The sequence below is a fragment of the Cervus elaphus genome, chromosome 30 (assembly GCF_910594005.1).
Source record: "Cervus elaphus chromosome 30, mCerEla1.1, whole genome shotgun sequence".
NCBI classification, from domain to species: domain Eukaryota; kingdom Metazoa; phylum Chordata; class Mammalia; order Artiodactyla; family Cervidae; genus Cervus; species Cervus elaphus.
Window position 1 is genome coordinate 85282948 of NC_057844.1, and position 18299 is coordinate 85301246.

Here is an 18299-nt window from a genome sequence, read left to right on the forward strand (position 1 = left end):
GGGTCCCCGGGGCGGCGGCCAGCGGGCTCTGGGGCCTGCTGGGGCCGCGGCTCTGGCCTGTGTGGCTCTCAGCAGCCCAGGACCCGCCCGCCGGGGTCGCAGGGAGGGCGCTCACGGGGCCCTGCTTGTCCCTCCTCCGAGGGATGAGCCACCTGCCCTTGTAGGCGCTTGTGTCAGTGGTCTGCGGTCGGCAGCCTGTGCCCTGCCGTCTCTGCTCTCGCTGCTGAGTCTGAACACAGCCCTGGTCATCGCCTCCATTTCGGGGCCAGGGGTCCCGAGCCCGTGAGCCTCTCGAGGGGCGTCCTCTCCAGCTCAGCCCAGCGCCTGTGCCGGCTGGGTCCTCACGGCTGCTGCCCCTAGCTGCTCCCTGGGGGTGCACACAGGACACCCCAGAATCGACTCTTGCCGCCTGCTGAGTTCTGTGAGAGGCTCGTCCAGAGGGCTCCGTCCCTGAACAGGGGAGGGCGTGACCGTCCCAGGCCGTCCACAGGACTGCGGCCCGGCCCTGGGCCCAGTGGTGGGACGACAGGGATGTTCAAGCCCGTGGAGGACACGGGCGAAGGATAAGAATCAGCGACTTTTGGGGGGAAAGTGGGAATGAACATATATTAATTGTTTATCAGCTCTGCCATCTAGTAACTTACCAAAGGTCACTATGCATTAGCAAGCTGTTTATCAAATGATCGTGCTTTAAATATTAGACTTCACTGAGATTTATTCCACAACCGTGAGAGCACCTGCTGTATATGAGACGCCAAGCTGGAGGTCGTATCATGTATTCAGGCAAAAAATAAAAAGTCACTACGGAAATCACAGTGAGCGTTACGGACGTGCTCTACAAGCTGTGGGTTTCGGGGCACCCAGGACCCCGCAGAGCCTGGTGGGGTTGGGCATCTGAGTCTGGTCATCGGACTCAAGGCAGTGTGTGTCCTGGCCTCCCGGCCACCATCCTGAGCGCAGACACAGAAAACCCCTTCGTTTCAGAGTCAGCGAGGTGAAAACGCCTGACTGTTTCCACAGCCCTTCTGGAAGGAAAGGTGTTTGTCCCACCTGGCTTTCAGAGTGTTCCTGTCACTTTCCCAACTTCCTACCCAGGAACTGTGAAGATTGGGCGCTTTAGCCAGAACAAGGCTGACTTCTCTGTCCTTTCACATTTGGATTTGGTATTTCCAAACATCAGCTAGTTTTCAGGGCCTCGCAGGAAATCGATTGACTCAGAAAACGGCCGAAGGTCCCCAGGTGGAGCATGCTGGACTCCTGTCCCCCTCCCCGAGGCCCACCCGCTCGCCGTTTGCTGGGCGGGGCATGCTCATCCTGGCCAGGGCTCCCGGGGGGCCGTCCGCACTCTGGTTCCCCACCCCCCGACCCCCACGAGCCCCAGGACGCCTGATTCATGTGACTCAGGCTGGCCTTGACTCTGGCCCCTCGGTTATCATAACAGTTCACTGAACTCACCCACCAATAAAATTTCCCCGACATCATACTCGGCTCAGCAGATGTACTTTCATTTTGACGGGAAAGACAGAGATAGGCGATCTTTATCTTGTGTTTGCCGTGTCAAAGGCACTTCCAAGATTATCCAGAGGGCTTTGGAACCTGTCTTAGAAGCTTTAAACAAAAGAAAGCAAAACATGTTTTCTTCATAGACTTCATTTTGTTCCAGTTTTGCCTAGCAAAAAGAATGGCATCATTGCTTAAATCGCCTATTCTTACTCAAATAACAACATGTCAATAGGGGGAAAAAAGCGGTGGGGGGGGTGCGGGGCTTGTGTAATCATTCTCTTCGAAGACCACAGTGACTGACTTGGTAAGAAGTCAGCTGGCTTAAAGCTCAACATTCAAAAAACGAAGATCATGGCATCTGGTCCCATCACTTCATGGCCAGTAGGTGAGGAAACAATGGAAACAGTGAGAGACTTTATTTTCTTGGGCTCCAGAATCACTGCAGATGGTGACTGCAGCCATGAAATTAAAAGACGCTTACTCCTTGGAAGGAAAGTTATGACCAACCTAGACAGCATATTAAAAAACAGACACATTACTTTGCTTACAAAAGTCCGTCTAGTCAAGGCTATGGTTTTTCCAGTGGTCATGTATGGATGTGAGAATTGGACTACAAAGAAAGCTGAGCACCGAAGAATTGATGCTTTTGAACTATGGTGTTGGAGAAGACTCTCGAGAGTCCCTTGGACTGCAAGGAGATCCAACCAGTCCATCCTAAAGGAGATCAGTCCTCAGTGTTCATTGGAGGGACTGATGCTGAAGTTGAAGCTCCAACACTTTGGCCACCTCATGCGAAGAGCTGACTCATTTGAAAAGACCCTCATGCTGGGAAAGATTGAAGGCGGGAGGAGAAGGGGACTACAGAGGATGAGATGGCTGGATGGACATGAGTTTGAGTGAACTCCGGGAGCTGGTGATGGACAGGGAGGCCTGGCATGCTGCGGTTCATGTGGTCTCAAGTCGGACACGACTGAGCCACTGAACTGAGCGACAGATCTGAACTGAAGAAGTTATGCATTTATCATGAGTTGCTTTTCCCTTTAAAAAATAGTTGCAGGCCGCGGAAGACACAACCTTGTTGATCGACCCTCGGCACTAATTCCCGTCCTCGTCAGCGGGCGGGAGAGACGGCCAGCCTTGTGCCCCTGTGCCCCGGGGCAGGCACCGCTCGGGGTTCAGGGGAAGAGAAACAGGATGGACTCCCGTGTTGCCAGCAGGGGTGGCCCCAGCCTTCCGTCTCCTAGCCTCTGCTCACGCTCGGTCCAGAGGTGGGGACAGAAGTCATCTGTCCTATTTTTCTCTCGTTATCTGGAGCTCACGAGAGTGCCGATGGGCCGGTCCACGCCCCGGCTTCCCACGGTCGAGGCTCCCGGTGCCGGGGCCACCAGCGGGCTCAGAGCTGCTTGCCGCCCGGCCGGACGGCTCAGCGCTGCTGCAACTCTTGGCGGTGTAACTAGAAAAGGCTTTTCAGACAGAAACCCAAACGGGTGGTGTCAGGGCTGTTTTCCCCCATCGTTTCGATATTTTTTTTAGAGATTCTATCTCAACTTAAACACACTTGCCTTGTCCCCCTCCCGCCCCCCAAATTCACGCAGATGCTGAGGACACGTTCACAGCTGGGCGGACTCGTCCTGCCTCTCAGACCCGGATGCCAGGCCCCGAACCGCGTCTGCGTAGACAGTCGCCAGGGCGCCCTAGCTGTACGTGGCATCGCTGCTTTGATAGGAAGTGGACGAAACCGAGCTGAGGTCTGAAGTGCTGTGGCTGAGAGAGGGTGAACACTCCTTACTCTGCAGTGAGTGTTGTATATGTCGAATCCGTAGCGCTTTTTATTTATTTTTATTTTTTTATCTTTTGTCTGTGCCACATGGCTTGCAGGATCTCAGTTCCCTGCCGTGGCTGTTCCCGGGCCACCGGAGAGTCCCCCACAGGCCTTTAGTGGGTTCTGGAGCTGGGATGATGCCTGCATCCACCGCGCTGGGCAGACATCGTCAGGGCGGCCCCCAGGCCGGATAGCGTGGCTTGTTCTGGCTCGGCCGTCACAAAGACTTGAAACCCCTTGGCTGGGCTGGTGGCCCCATGGTGTGGCTGCCTCCTGCGGCCACCCCAGGAAGGACTGCCCGTCTGCGGGACACGCCCATCTGCTTCCCCCAGTTACTTGCCCGACCCTGAGTTTCTGACCCTGATGGAAGGTAGAAATCAACAGTAAATACGATTCTTGTCATGAAGGAGTTGTAATCTAGTCAAGATCGTGAAAACTAGCACTTAGGAAATTTTATCTTCTCTCCTAATTGTCCGTGGCTTCCCAGGTGGTCCAGTGGGGAAGAACCCGCCTGCCAATGCAGGCGATGTGAGTTCTATCCCTCGGTCAGGAAGATCTCCTGGAGGGGGACATGGCAACCCACTCCAGAGGCAACCCATGGACAGAGGGCCCGGACTATATAGTCCATGGGGTCTCAAAGAGTCTGACATGGCTGAGTGAGCACAACACAGTTATTTATCCGTCCAACTGTGACCGCTTGGAATCTTTACGGCTCCTGGTCCTGACAGCCCTGCCTGGGGACCCGGATGGGGAACTGGACTCCTGGGTTTTGCCCTGAACCTGCTGCTTTGGGCAAATCCCTTCCTCCTGCTGGAACTTGATTGTTCCTTCACCTGTCCAGTTTTGTGGTGGGGTCTTCAGATCAATTGATCAGTCAGCCAGCAAGCTTCTGTCACCTCGGAACAGAAGTCAGATAGCATCTTTAAAAATATCAAAGTGTACAGCATTTCTGCTGTCGTCAAAATCTGCAGGTGGGCAGATCTGCCTGCATCACGGTGTAAAACTCCGTGTGATAAGACTCGAGAGGGAAGTGACTGGCAGGAGGGGTGTGTGGGCCTGAATCATCGTGTCCATCAGCTGTAACCGACTCCTGTGAACCTGTGAGAGAAAGAAGCCCCGTAGAGAAAAGTAGCCATATCCGGCACTCACAGTCCCCGAGGGTCAAGCTGCAGCAGCCATTGTGGCTGCGTCCCCAGACGGTCCCCTTGGCAGCGTCAGCTCACCCACGACAGCCGGCAGGAGGTGGGGACCCGGGTGGCCTGCTGGAGGGCTGCGTCCTGGGGTGGGCTTCGGAACACGTCGGCTCCCCCAAACGTGCCGGCCCGTGGCCCCACCTCCTCTTCCAGGGTGACCCCAGAGAGGCTGACGCCCGCGTGAGGATGTCTGCTTCCTCGTGAAAAACCTGGGGACAGCGTCTCGGGTACGCGGGCCCCCTGTGCGCGCGGCTGAGGGCCTTGCGGGGCTCAGAGGCTGGCCCTGTCTGCTCACCCCTGTGGATGAGCATCTCAGTCCCTGTCATCGCGATCCCGTGGGACAGCGGGTCAGAGGCAATCAGCTCGCGTGCTGCTGGCGTTTCCCAGTGAGGGGACTTGGGGAGGTGCTTGTTGACAGGAGGGGCCCTGGGTCTGACGGGGAGAAGCCCTCCAGGGAGGGGCAGCAGGAGGCAGGGAGGCTCTGGCCCCGGCGGGCTGGCTTTCCCCGCTCCCGCCAGCTGACTGACCCAGACGGGGTCTCCGTCTCTTGTTGGCGGAGATGCTGGAGGGAGTCCAGCTCAAGGCTAGGCATTGAAGGGGTGACCCCAGGAGCGGTGTGACACCCCTTCCTCCCCTGGGCCGTGTAACGTGTCATCATTGTTCAGTTCAGAGGGGGGCTGTCTGCATTTCCACCGTGTCAATGGAAATAGTCAACAATCTGTAATAGAAATAGAAAAGTTCTGTTTGAGCCAGACTGAGGATTACAGCAGGAGATACTGATTTCAAGAAGGATTTGAGGCTTATAAAGGCAAAACCCTGCGAGTTAGGAAAGTCCTTTGTCAAGAATCGGGATGGGGGCTGCAGGAAGTGGGGTGCCTGTCAGGTGAGGACTGACTGGGGTCTGGAACGGTTGCCTCGTTACCCAGGGTGATCCTGGCACCCTGCGGCTGCAGCTGGCCGTATCAGCCACCCTCCACCCTTCAGGCCTGTGGGGGAGGCGGGGTGGAGGCTCTCACCTCCGTCCCCCTGTGGCGTCCTGTTCTGGAAGCTTCTCTCCAGCCCTCCAGCCTCCTCGGCAGGCCTGGCCCCGGAAAGGCATCCTTTATCTAAACATCCTCTCCTCTGAGAGTTCCCGGTGACACAGCTGAGGTTGAGAAACGGCCTCCAGAGTGGACAGAAAGCACCGCCGTTTCTCAAGTGGGCTTTCCACACAGGAAGACGCACTTAGGGCTGATTTCAGGTTTGGGGAGTGAGTCACGGACGCTGAGGGCCACTCGACCTGTGCGCTTGTCGGGAAGCGGGGGCGGATGGGGGCAGGGTGAGGCCGGTCACGTAGAGGCCTGACCCTCCACCTGGGGCAGGGGGCAGCGGGACGGGCCTCCTGATCCCCGGGGAGGTGCATCCGGTGGGCTGCCCTGGGGAGGGGGCAGAGTGGGGGCCAGCGGGGCGTCAGGAGCGGGGCTCCGGGAGCCGGGGACCCCACTCCCGGTCTTGGGGGTGGCTCGGGGAGGCTGTGCACACAGACCACCGAGCAGCCCCCTCACTCTCCCCTCTGGCTCCTGCCCCTGCCGCTGGGCCCAGGTCTCAGGACGTGCTAGTGGCCCCCGGCGGTCACTGTCCTGATGCGCAGACCATGGGGCGGCGGGTGACCTCAGCCGCAGGCTCCGGGGCAGGCCTCTCCCCGCAGACAGAACCTTTGCCTTGGGGTTTCGGGGCCTCGTGTAGGTCCCAGGCAGCTGAGGGGGGCTTTCTGTGGATGCCATGATCCAATCAGGTGGTGTTTCCACCTCACCGCTGCCGTAACTCCCAACCAGCCTGCGGGGCCTTCACTCGGTTTATATTCAGGATGTAGAAAGTCAGCCTCCCGTGCAGTGGAAGGTGTGTGACCCCAGCGGTGGAAAGCCTCCGTGGGCCCCAACACGTTCTGTGTGGGGGCTGGGGAGTTGCTGGCTTTCTGCTCATCATTCGTCTTTGGAAGGAGACAGTCTGGTGGGAGGAGCGTGCAGAGACCCCGCGGCCCTCCTGCCGGCCTCCAGGCAAGGGTCTCGGGCGCTGTTTGAAGCACGGGGGCTGCACGCGTGACGTTCGAGCGTCTCTCCTGAAGGCCGGTTCCCACCCGCCTCGAGCCCTGCTTCCCGCTGCCTGGGTGCTCGGCCGGTTCCTCTCTGCGATTGTTCTGGCTTCTCCAGCCACGGTTACGCTGCGGAGGCTGCTGACGGTGCGTCGTCTCGTGATCAGCTGGCGACGTACCAGGATGGGTTTCCATCACGAACAGGGGCAGTTCCAGGGGTCACATCCGGAGAGGAGCCCCCTCCAGCTAAGCCTCGCTGGGCAGGGGCGAGGGTGGGACCCGGACGGGACTCTGCCAGGCTGCCCGGCGGCTCCCCGCCTCCTGGGGACCTGGGCCTCGGTGCCCTTTTTGGTCCCTTCTTCACAAACGTCCCCGCCAGCACCAGCAGGGCTCCTCCAGTGCGGGGCCGTCCCGCCTCTGACCTGCCCCCGCCCCCAAGCTCGAGGGGACACGGGGTCACTGTGCTATGCTCCCGATCGTGGGAGCCCTGGCCTCCAGCTCAGGGCAGCAATTATCTGGTCGGTGACTCAGGGCTCCCTGCCCTTTCTCTCCGGGGTAGGAGCTGAGGGCTTGGGCAGCAGTGGCTGACGGCCAGGCGGTGGGGCTGGAGCGGCCGTCGCAGTCTCCCTGATGGGCCGGTGCCAAGCTGGGTCCCCTCGGACAGCTGGGCAGGGGAGCGGGCTCTCTGCTGAGACCGAAGGGTGAGGTTCTTCCTCTAGTGGGCGTAAGCCTCGTCTCTGTCTTAGAACTCTCTTGTTTCACCGCCTGGTCACTTGGCCCATCTTGCCTCCCGCCCCCAGCTTTAGGCTGGACTTGTTGCTTCTTGTAGGGCCATTTCCTGACTTCGATGTGGGGATACTGCCCTGGCACCTGGTACAGAGGCCGCCCCCCGACAGGCAGGGGCGACCCGCCTCCCCAGCCAGTATCCAGGGGACCCACCTCGGCCTGCTTTCCAGGGAGCCAGGCCTGTGTGGCCCCCATGGGACAGGTGGCAACAGGTGACCCACAGGTGAGTGAGTTCAGCTAGGAGCTGCGTCCCCTGTGGGGAGAGCTGACCCCCCTCCCCGCAGGACTGGGGACGAGGCTCCATCTCTGCACGGGCACTGAGGATGCGCCTTGCGAGGGTCACTGCAGGAGACCCCGGTGATCACCCCTGCCGGTCTCACACTGAAGCCCAGGGAGTGATTTCAGCGGCTTCATACGCAGTCTCGTCCAGAAACACCGTTGTCACGGGCTTCTCTGCTGCTGTGCATTTCACCGGGGCCAGGCAGCCACAGCCAGTGCCCCGTCCATCCTCCCCACTCCCCGCCTCCCGCCGGGCGCCCCAGCACGGGGCTCTGCTGCCAGTAACTGAAACTGGGTGAGCCTAGGGCAGCCCAGAGTCATCTGTGGCTAAAAGTCTTATTTTAATTTTGGTTCTGGACCCAGTAAATTACAGTCTAGGTTGGCAGCGTTTACTATTTTCCAGATGGTCAGTGTTGCCAAGTGAAGTGGACCGTCATGGCACTTCTGTGATCCAGCTGATTCTGTGTTTAATAGTACGTTCTCGGCAGAAAAATGCCACTGAGCCGCAGAGGCCGAGAATTTGCCTGAGGAGGAAAAACTCCGTCGCTCAGTCGTGTCCGACTCTTGGCAACCCCATGAGCTGTAGCCCGCCAGGCTCCTCTGTCCGTGGGGTTCCCCAGGCCAGAATACTGGAGTGGGCTGCCGTTTTCCTGGGGAGGAAGGGGCTGTCTTTCCCACTGAGTGTGGTCAGTGGAGGGGAGCAGGGCTCCCGCAGGGGCCAAGGGTGCAGGTCCAGCGATGGGGGCCCCTGGGTCTCTGCCTCCCCACCGGAGGTCCGACTCCACTCACAGACCCCGGGGAGGCTGGTGATTCATGCCGAGGACTCTGATGAGGTTCGCAGAGGACAGTGAACGCTCCCTGGGTGGATGGATGCCCCGTGCTGTGGTGTGTGGGTGCTGGAGACAGCGGGGCCACGCCACACACTCGCCACGAGAAGTCGGAGCGCCAGGGACGTGAGTAGGAGATGCCGGTGTTCAGAAACGCCTCCTTACCCGTCAAACGAGAAGTGTTGGCTGTTAAAGCTGAAAACGGACCACGGAACAAGCAACTGCTTTGTCGTTGGATCCCTGAAAATGGTTGTTGGGGGAACCACCTCTGGAAAAGCTGATCTGGTGAATTGAGGCTAGGTTACATGCTTTCGTTTGGTCCGGCCGCGTAATTCGGCTAATAGGTTGTGTTTGTTTCAGCTGAAATTCGAAACTTCCATTAGTGACTGCCGCTGGCCGAGATTGATTTTCTGTGCATTTCAGACTCTCTTCCGTCCTTGTGAGCTTTCTGACTTGACGGCTCAGGCTGCCGCTCCCAGATCCTAACATGCCCTGTGGCAAGGTCGGTGAGGGCGACCGCTGCCTGCACTTGCTTCCTCTGGTCCTTTAGCCACTTTTGGGGTTGGGGAGGGGGCTGGGTTCTGAGTCCAGAAGCATCGTGTTGGCAGAGATGGTGGGGCAGCATCTGTACAGGGCATGTCTGCGAATCCCTCCCACCTTCACTGCTGGGCCCCGCGGTCCAGGCAGGAGCCCGGCCACCGCACCTGAGGTGCTGACGCCCCGTGAGGGCCCTGGAAGTGGGGTGTTTCCTCGGCCCAGGCCCAGAGAGCCGGGGTGCTCGGCAGCTGTGTTCATCCCATCCTGCCTTGCTGTGATTGCTTCTTTTCAAGTTTCTCCAATCTTAGCTGTTCTCCTTGGGAAGTCCGTCGAGCTCAGTTTTATCCACTAGGAAATGCTGTCTACTGAAAAATCAGCCTGAAAGATGTTCCTTGTTTTCCCTGAAATGGAAAGCATCTTGCGTTCTGGTGGCACAGCAGTGAGAAGACGGGGTGGAAGAGGCTTCAGAGGTGTGAGGTTCTCTGCACTGACCCTAGACGGGGTCTCTGCACCAACTCAGAAACATGATGGGCGATGCTTGGGACCCAGGAACCTGTGGGGGACCCTAAGGGACCGCTTTACTGAAATAAAATTACTAGATCCTAAAATCTTCCTGTTCAGAAAGCCTAGTTCAGTGTTCTTTAGTGCATTTACCAAGTTACGGAGCACCACCATGATCTAATATTAAAACATCTTCGTTTCCTGGAAGAAACTCAGTACCCGAGGGGCAGCCTCCCTGGCCCCTGGCGGGGACCCACGGCGCTGTGTCCGTCTCCACGGAGCTGCCGGTTTCGGACATCCCATGTACACGGATCCTGTTTGGTCCTCCGTGTGTAGCCCCTGCCATGCCCTGAGGGCTGTTGATTTTGAGTATCTTTCCATGTGCCCGTTGGCCACTGAAGCTCTTGGAGAAATGTCCAGTCACATCCCCCGCCGTCCTTGCCTTTTCATTATTGGCTGTGGTGGCCGGCCTATCCCAGGTACCAATTCCCCAGCAGACATGACTCGCAAGTATCTTGTGGGGCGTCCCCTGGGGCTGTGCGGGCAACGCCTGGGCCTCCAGCTCACCTGCATCCTGGCGGGACGTCTTGTGATTCCCCAGGAACGTGGGAATCTGTGAGGCCGGATCCCACCCAGCTCCCTACCTCCTCCGGAGGGAAGGGGCGTGTGTTCTCGGCCAGCTGACAGTCCCAGCCTGCCAGGGCTGTGGGCCCAGAGCGCAGGCTGAGCGGTCCTGCTGTGATCCACGTGTGAACACAACTTCCACGGAAGCTAATTTCACCCAGGTTTAGTCCTAGGAGTTTACTTTCAAAAACTGCCGACACCGGCCTATTCCTCACGCTGCCTGCTGTGAAACTAGATGCCGGACGTCTTGGAATCAGGGCCCGCTCCCTCTTGTCGCCGACCTCTCTGTCGCCCGGCCCCAGGAGATTCTGTGATCAGCCGTGACTCATCGCAGAGCTTCGTGTGGCCTGACTTCCTCTGGTATGCGTCACCCGTGCACTGTGGTTACTGTTTGGTTTACAACAGGCGGGGTTAAGAAATTGCTTAAAAGGCCAAGTCTGTTTTCATTGCTGAGCCGGCAGACACCCAGAATCCCTTCATGTTACTTCCGGGCAGGCTGGACACAGAGACGCCGAGTGGCCCATCCAGACGCTCACAGCGGTCCGCATGCGTCAGGGTGCGCGTGATGACAGGCGGCGTGTGCAGACAGCCTCCCGTCTGCTGTCTTCTCTCTGCCTTCTGAGCTGAGTTTAACCCACTTAGGGTCTGCACCTTTGTGCCTCTGCCACACACGGGGCTCCCCGGGGGGCTGATCTGAAACGGCCTGTCTTGCCTTGAGGCTCATCAGCCGCTGTGACCTCAGGGGGCACCCTCCGTGGGCGCCGCTGCAGCCTGGCCGTCGAGCACAAGGCCCCCGCCGCCGCTCCGTCCCTTGAGCTGTGACCTGTTCAGGGACTCGGGGAGCCGCCAGGGCCCCCGGGGGCTGTCTGTTGCTCCCGTTTCTCTCCTCAGGGGCCAGCGCCAAGTCTCGCTCTCTCGTACAGGGCTGAGTCGGTTGGTACGAGGCTCCTCCCGGAGGAGCTTGTGTTGCAGGGGGGCGAGTCCCGTTGGAGGGTGTGCGGACTTGCTTCCTGACCTCGTTCCATGAGCAGGAATGGTGCCCCGACCTGTACGCTTAGGGCAGCACCAGGGAGCTGTATTTGAGGCGTCCAGTGATCACAGTAAAACCAGCCTGTGCCCAGGGAGGGAACCGGCCTTGAGAAACCTCCTCTGACTTGCTGCCTGCGGGCTCCCTCTGAGCTGGGGCTGCCTGTCTGGGGGGAGGGGCAGAGCCCTGAGCTGGAGCTCCCTGTCTAGGGGGTCCAGGCCCCACCCTGCCACCCAAGAATGCACCGTAGTCTCCTCAGTGGCTGCAGGGTCCCGGGCGCTCAGGGCCGCCCGCGCACAGTCAGCCGCGTGTTCCTGGAAGGCTCTCCTGGGCTGCAGGGTCCCGGGCGCTCAGGGCTGCCCGCGCACAGTCAGCCGCGTGTTCCTGGAAGGCTCTCCTGGGCTGCAGGGTCCTGGGCGCTCAGGGCCGCCCGCGCACAGTCAGCTGCGTGTTCTGGAAGGCTCTCCTGGGCTGCAGGGTCCCGCGCACAGTCAGCCGCGTGTTCCTGGAAGGCTCTCCTGGGCTGCAGGGTCGCACGCACAGTCAGCCACGTGTTCCTGGAAGGCTCTCCTGGGCTGCAGGGTCCCGCGCACAGTCAGCCGCGTGTTCCTGGAAGGCTCTCCTGGGCTGCAGGGTCCCGGGCGCTCAGGGCTGCCTGCGCACAGTCAGCTGCGTGTTCTGGAAGGCTCTCCTGGGCTGCAGGGTCCCGGGCACTCAGGGCCGCCCGCGCACAGTCAGCCGAGTGTTCCTAGAAGGCTCTCCTGGGCGGGGCTCTTCCCTGAAGATCAGGCGCGCAGCGATCGGAATAATGCAGACGTGGGTCAGAGGCGGGTCGTCTGCGTTCCAGGAAGTCTTGTTCATGCGATTGTTCGGGGGCGGAGAGACCCTCTGCTCTGAGCTCACAGTTTTACAGTCTTCTCTCCTTAGAGACCTTTCCCCAAATCCTAGGACCACTCACTGTCTTTTCTGTTTGGAAGCCTTAGGGCTTTGCTGTCACTTTTTGTTTTTAAATGGACCCGCCGTGTCATTTCCACTGAGCTTTGCAGGCCCTCTCAGCTCCCAGTGGGGGTGCAGGTGGCACTTCCCTGAAGAGCTGGGGGTCGGGGGGGGAAGCACAGGCACCTGAAGGGGCCCAGGGGGATGGGTGGGGAGTGGGGTGGAGGTAGGGAGTGGGGATCAACCTTGCAAGGGGGTCCAGCCCTCCCCGGCCCCCACACAGACCAGCATCAAAGCCAACCACGGGAAGACCTTGCTCCCCGGGCCCCGCCCACACTGACAGCTCTGTTTCCCGCCCGCAGTGTGCCGGGGAGGAGGACTGGGTGGACAGCCGGACGGTCTATGTGGGCCACCGGGAACCCCCGCCAGGCGCCGAGGCCTACATCCCGCAGAGGTACCCGGACAACAGGATCGTCTCCTCCAAGGTGAGCACCTGCCTGGGCCTCCCCCACGTGGCTCCTCGGACACTCAGAACTCCCTGAAGCTGGGACCACCGGCCCCTGAGTACCAGGCTGCATGCTCATCACCCCCGCCCCCGGTTACCCCCCAGAACACTGTTAAGACGAGGTGTCCCAGCACTTCCTCCTCACTTCCCTGCTAACTGCGTCGTGTTTAAGTGTCAGATTTCAAGTCTAGGGTCAGATCCTCCTGGCGCCACTTACCACCTGCCCGGCACACACCAGGCTAGAGCACCCTCCCCTGCAGAACAGACGGCACTTGTGACCCCAGGTGCTGGCTGGACTTGGTCCAGAGGAGGCCCCGGGATGGGGACCTGGGGCCTGAGTCAGCAGCGGTGGATGTCTGTGGATTCAGACCGGGTGATGCTGAAGGCGAGACACACGATTGTTTTCATTTAAAAACAGCTCAGAATGCGGAAAACACAGCTCCAGTTCAGTTCAGTTCAGTTCAGATCAGTCTTGTCTGACTCTTTGCAACCCCATGAATCGCTTAGATTGTAAGAAATAAATTTGCAAAGAGATTTGGAGACTATGTTGGTGTATCTATGTTTTCTTGGAAAGAAAATGTTCATTTCTACCTTAAAAGACTGTCAACAATGATTCCTTAAGTGAACAAATGCCTATGCTCTCTAAGTTAAATTTCCAGCCTGATCTGTTATTGGTGATCAGTGTTTGATCCACGTTCTGTTCCCTTTTGAGCAGAACATGGTAGAAGAAGGAAAAATAAGAAATGACCCTAAATGTGTGATCCCTTCCCTTTGATTCTGACCTCACACTGAGCCTCCCAGCCAGGGCGTTCTCAAACCTCAGCCGCCCACCCCCTGCTGCAGACTCAGGACGATGGGACGTCACCAGTTCACAACATGTGCTTTGGGCACACAGTGCGTGTGGCTCCCGGCTCTGCCCTCAGTTGCCACAGAAGTAAATATCCAGCTCAGGCTGTGCGGTCTCCTCTCCGTACAGAAACTGAGCTCTGAGACCGCCGGGCTTGCCTTCTCGAGAGAGCGTGGGTTTTTAGGGCACCCGAGTGCGCCTGTGCCGGGGCCCTGCAAGGTACCAATGGCCACAGCCTTGCCGGTTTCCGGACGCTCTGGGTTTCCTCTCCGCGGCCAGTGAAGCAGAGTGGCTCCAGGCCGTCCCTGTCTCCCTGGGGCCACGTGAGGAGGGGGCAGCCAGGCGGGGCTGCTTCTCTGTGCCTGGGCCCCCTCCAGCCCACGGTGAGGACAGAACCCAGGGGGCAGGGAGCCCACAGTGAGGACAGAACCCGGGGGGGAGCCCACAGTGAGGACAGAACCCACAGTGAGGACAGAACCCGGGGGGCAGGGAGCCCACAGTGAGGACAGAACCCACAATGAGGACAGAACCCGGGCGGGGGGGGAGCCCACAATGAGGACAGAACCCACAGTGAGGACAGAACCAGGGGGGGGGGGAGCCCACAGTGAGGACAGAACCCGGGGGGCAGGGAGCCCACAGTGAGGACAGAACCCGGGGGGGAGCCCACAGTGAGGACAGAACCCACGGTGAGGACAGAACCCGGGGGGGCGGGGAGCCCACGGTGAGGACAGAACCCGGGGGGCAGGGAGCCCACAGTGAGGACAGAACCCGGGGGGGAGCCCACAGTGAGGACAGAACCCACGGTGAGGACAGAACCCGGGGGGGAGGGGAGCCCACGGTGAGGACAGAACCCGGGGGGCAGGGAGCCCACGGTGAGGACAGAACCCACGGTGAGGAGAGAACCCAGGGGGGAGCCCACAGTGAGGACAGAGCCCACGGTGAGGACAGAACCCGGGGGGCCGGGACCAGCTCGGGGCTGACGACACAGGCCTGGCGCAGACGCACGCCCGGGCTGGGGTGTGAGTGGGACCTGAGGCGGGGGTTGTGCTCTGCACTCCGCACTCCCCGAGTTGTCTGACGGGAGAGCGAAGCTCCACCCGCCTCTGACGTCTCAGCTCCAGCGCAGCAGGAAAGTACCGGCTTTGTTCCGTGCTGTCCTGCTCTGGGGTTCAGTACGGAGGGCTCCGGTGCTGGGTTCTGTCCTACTGATGGTATCAGCGGAAGGCAGGACCCAACAGACGGATGTAGGTCAGAGCGCTACACTGTACCTGTTATACAAAGTATTACCTTGTATTGTGGCCCAAGTGTCTGAGCCAGTATTAGATCATTACAGCTTAGCAGGCATCAGAAATGTACGGTTGGCCCACTGTTATCTATTTGCCAGCTCTCATATGTGCAGTAAAGAGCTCGTTTCACTTTATCCATGCAGTACTGATAATTAGTGCAGTCCTGACTGTTTAAACTATCTCACTGGGTTTTCAGTTTTCATGCTGTACATTGTCAGAGATTAGCAACCCTCTTCCCACCATATTACTGATAATCAGCAGTAATAACTTATGATGGTCATTTATTCCTTAAAATATGTGGATCATACAACATAACGCCTAAGCTGCAGCGCAGGCCGCCTCCACCCGGTAGGAATAAAGTAATCATTCAGGTGGTTTTAAATTCCATATCTGTACGGTTCCCTGGTAGACTAGGACTTAGAAAACGGAAAGGGCGTCCTGAAATAGTAGCATTAAAATAGATCAAGACTGATCTGCACGTTTGGAAGGATGGTAGAAGATGGCCTTCTGTAATAAATGCGTGGTGCTTTATAAGGTGGAAACTTGCAAACACACAGGAGAAGAGGGGGAGGAGGGCAGCAGACGTCTGCGCGCGGCCACCTGCTGTCTGCACATATCAGCAGGTGGCCCCGTGTGCGTCTGTGCGTCTCTTTTCTACCTTGAGACCATTTTGAAGCAAATCCTAAACAATGTACAGCTTCCATCTATAAACATTTCAGCAGATAAAAGATGGGGATTTGCACTGAGTGGTTTGTTAGAGGTGGGGACGTGTTCTGACTTCTGGGTGGTGAGTATGCTGATCTGGGTCCTGGAGGACAGGGTGGGCTTCACTGGTTGGGGCCTTGAGGACAATCCACTTTGGCTTCAGGATCTCTTGGAAGGGAGCATATAAAGACTGAAAGATCATTCTAGGTTAGTCACAGAATCACAAACATGAGACACAAATGCTGTGGTGTGGTATATCTTATATTTCTTTTAATAACTCCTTTTTAAAGTTAGTGAAAAGTAATTTCCTTATGCCTAAGAATACTGGAGTGGGTAGCCTATCTCTTCTCCAGGGGATCTTGCTGACCCAGGAATCAAACCAGGGTCTCCTCCATTGCAGGCATATTCTTTACCAACTGAGCTACCAGGGAACCCCTCCTTCTGGCCCACTTAAGACGAAAATACGTCTCTCTCAAGCACTTACAAAGATTGATTTGTTTGTGCATTTTCTCAAGTTATAGAATCTCAACGTCCCTGTCTTTTCTGAGACCAGTTTAAGCCAGAACTTCAGTCCTCATCACATTCCTCTAAGGCACATGCTATTCTTTTATTTTTTCTTTTGGTCTTGCTTTGTGGCATGTGGGATCTTTGATCTCTGGCCAGGGACTGAACCCACACTCCCTGCAGTGAAAGCTCCAAGTCCTAACCGCTGGACCATCAGAGACATCCTTGGTACATGCTGCTCTTTTAATCACTTTATAGACAGAAAGGGTAGAACCCAGACATTCTGGCAGTGAAACTCTTCCTAAGCTCCCTTGCATCACCTTGAATTATCTGGGACTGGGTGATTCAAATACGCTGCTTTGGAGTCCGTGTTCTGTGGTAGCAGTCTCTTTGTATGGTCAACAAGTTGATAAAATGTCTACAAACACTCTCAGCTTTGTTTTGTATCAAAACCCAGTCATTTTTTACTTTGAAATGCAGACCTGCCTGTCACGTGGCAGAATAACGCGACCCGCTGTAGAGTGTGATCCAAATGACATCGCTGTGTTTCTCTCTTCTGCAGTACACATTTTGGAACTTCATACCCAAGAACTTATTTGAACAATTCAGAAGAATAGCCAACTTTTATTTTCTTATCATATTTCTGGTCCAGGTAAGGCTGGTCCCCTCTTCCTGTTGCCCCAAATGTAAATATAAATAAATGACATTTACTCTTGGATGATTGGCTGGTTCGCTGATAAAGAGGAGCACAGACTTGGTGCCCTTTATCTGCAGACCCGTCCCCTGCTTTCTTCAAGGACAGGCGTGTTGGTTCAGAGACCTGTTCACTAGAACACAGGTGTGAGCACCGTGCGTGTGAGCCGGTCCGGCTGCCTTCTGCCCTCATCCTCCAGTCCTGACGGGAGGCCAGGAGCTCCCTAACCTTTAGGGGGACTTACTAAGCTCCACGTCATCCCACTTATCCCCAAATCATGATGTTATCGTTGTTCAGTCACTCGGTTGTGTCCGACTCTGCGACCCCATGAACTGCAGCACGCGAGGCTTCCCTGTCCTTCACTATCTCCCTAAATCATGTGGATGCTCCTTAAAAAAAACATTAAAAGGAAGAGAGTTAAAAAAAAGAAAGCAGAAACCACCGTGAGGTGTGGATCAGGAAGCAGGTCAGATGTGCTTTCAGATCGGCAGCCTAACTTGTCTCAGTCAGACAAAATACAGTGGAAGGACTTTAAAACATTTCCCCCACAGTAATTTATTTAAATAATGTAGTCCAAGTGTGGCGCCAGAAGCAGAGGGTGAACTGAAACAACGCTTGCACTGGAAGCAGCCCGTGTCGTGCTGCCGCTGACACAGCCCGTGATAAGGAGAAGTGCCCTCAGTTTTGTGGTAAACTGGGATGGTTTACCTCACATCATGTATCTCCGGTGGCGGGACAGGGTGGGGTAACAGCCAAGTGAGCTGCCATGAGTCAGAGTGGACGCAGGAGGTGTCCAGGGCCAACCAGTCCGTCTAGAGCCCTCAGAAGCGTTTCTGAAGGTGACTCCACCACCCTCTTCTTTGCAGCTGATTATCGATACGCCCACGAGTCCGGTGACGAGCGGTCTCCCGCTGTTCTTCGTCATCACGGTCACAGCCATCAAGCAGGTGAGCTTTGGAGATGCAGGCGGAGAGGAGGAGGGTCCCACAGAGTGTCTGCTATGGGGGGTCACCTGTCAGCCAAAGCAGAGCCTCCTGGCTTGTTTTAGCCAGTTCATGGGACGTTCCACTCACCTCTGAAAGTTCACGTTTGTAACTGGTTTAGGTGGATTCTTGAGTTGAAACAAGGGAGGTTGTATGATGTAGTGCTCATTTGCTGCTCTGAGGGTTTGAGGAAGAATCTGTTCTCACGTTGAGCCACATGGAGCTGGCCTGAGGTGCTTGCCCGCTGCGCCCCCGCTGCCCGGACCCCGAGGACTCGCTCCTGCAGAGGGTCTGAGCGTGGCCCGCACATAGCACGGCCCCGTGACTCCTGACTCAGTGTGGGTCCTGCCATCCTCTGCAGCCCTGACTGATGAGCCAGTGACTGACGGGAGAGCGGTTCGCCTGCTGTTCCCACGATCTGTTCCCCGGTGGCTGGTTAGTGCTTCACCATCAGCTCTGCTCAGCTCCCACGGTCTTGGAAGAAAGCCGAGAGCCTCACTGTCCACCCCCCTCCTCCGGCCCCAGCTCCTGGCAAACGCCAGTCCACTTTCAGCCTACCCTGGGCGTTTTGTACTAACAGAATCTTACCTTGGTGACCTTTTGTGTCTGGCTTATTTCACTCAGCATGTTTTCAAGGTTTACCACTCGTAGCGTGTGTCAGTGATTGGC

At 57.4% G+C, this 18299-nt stretch overlaps 1 protein-coding gene across 4 annotated transcripts in view; it reads left to right on the forward strand.

Annotated features, from left to right (window-relative positions):
• The window catches only part of ATP11A (ATPase phospholipid transporting 11A), a 104045-nt gene that overhangs the window by 37832 nt on the left and 47914 nt on the right, over positions 1 to 18299 (forward strand). Inside the window, exons 1-4 of one of the 4 annotated variants that reach the window (XM_043891616.1) lie at positions 7382 to 7598; positions 12469 to 12591; positions 16516 to 16605; positions 17514 to 17594. In XM_043891616.1, the coding sequence (XP_043747551.1) occupies positions 7437 to 7598; positions 12469 to 12591; positions 16516 to 16605; positions 17514 to 17594 (456 nt within the window). In that variant the 5' untranslated portion in view covers positions 7382 to 7436. Of the gene's footprint in view, positions 1 to 7381; positions 7599 to 7927; positions 8767 to 12468; positions 12592 to 16515; positions 16606 to 17513; positions 17595 to 18299 lie in introns of those variants that run through there. The other 3 variants (XM_043891614.1, XM_043891615.1, XM_043891617.1) reach the window with 3 other exon arrangements.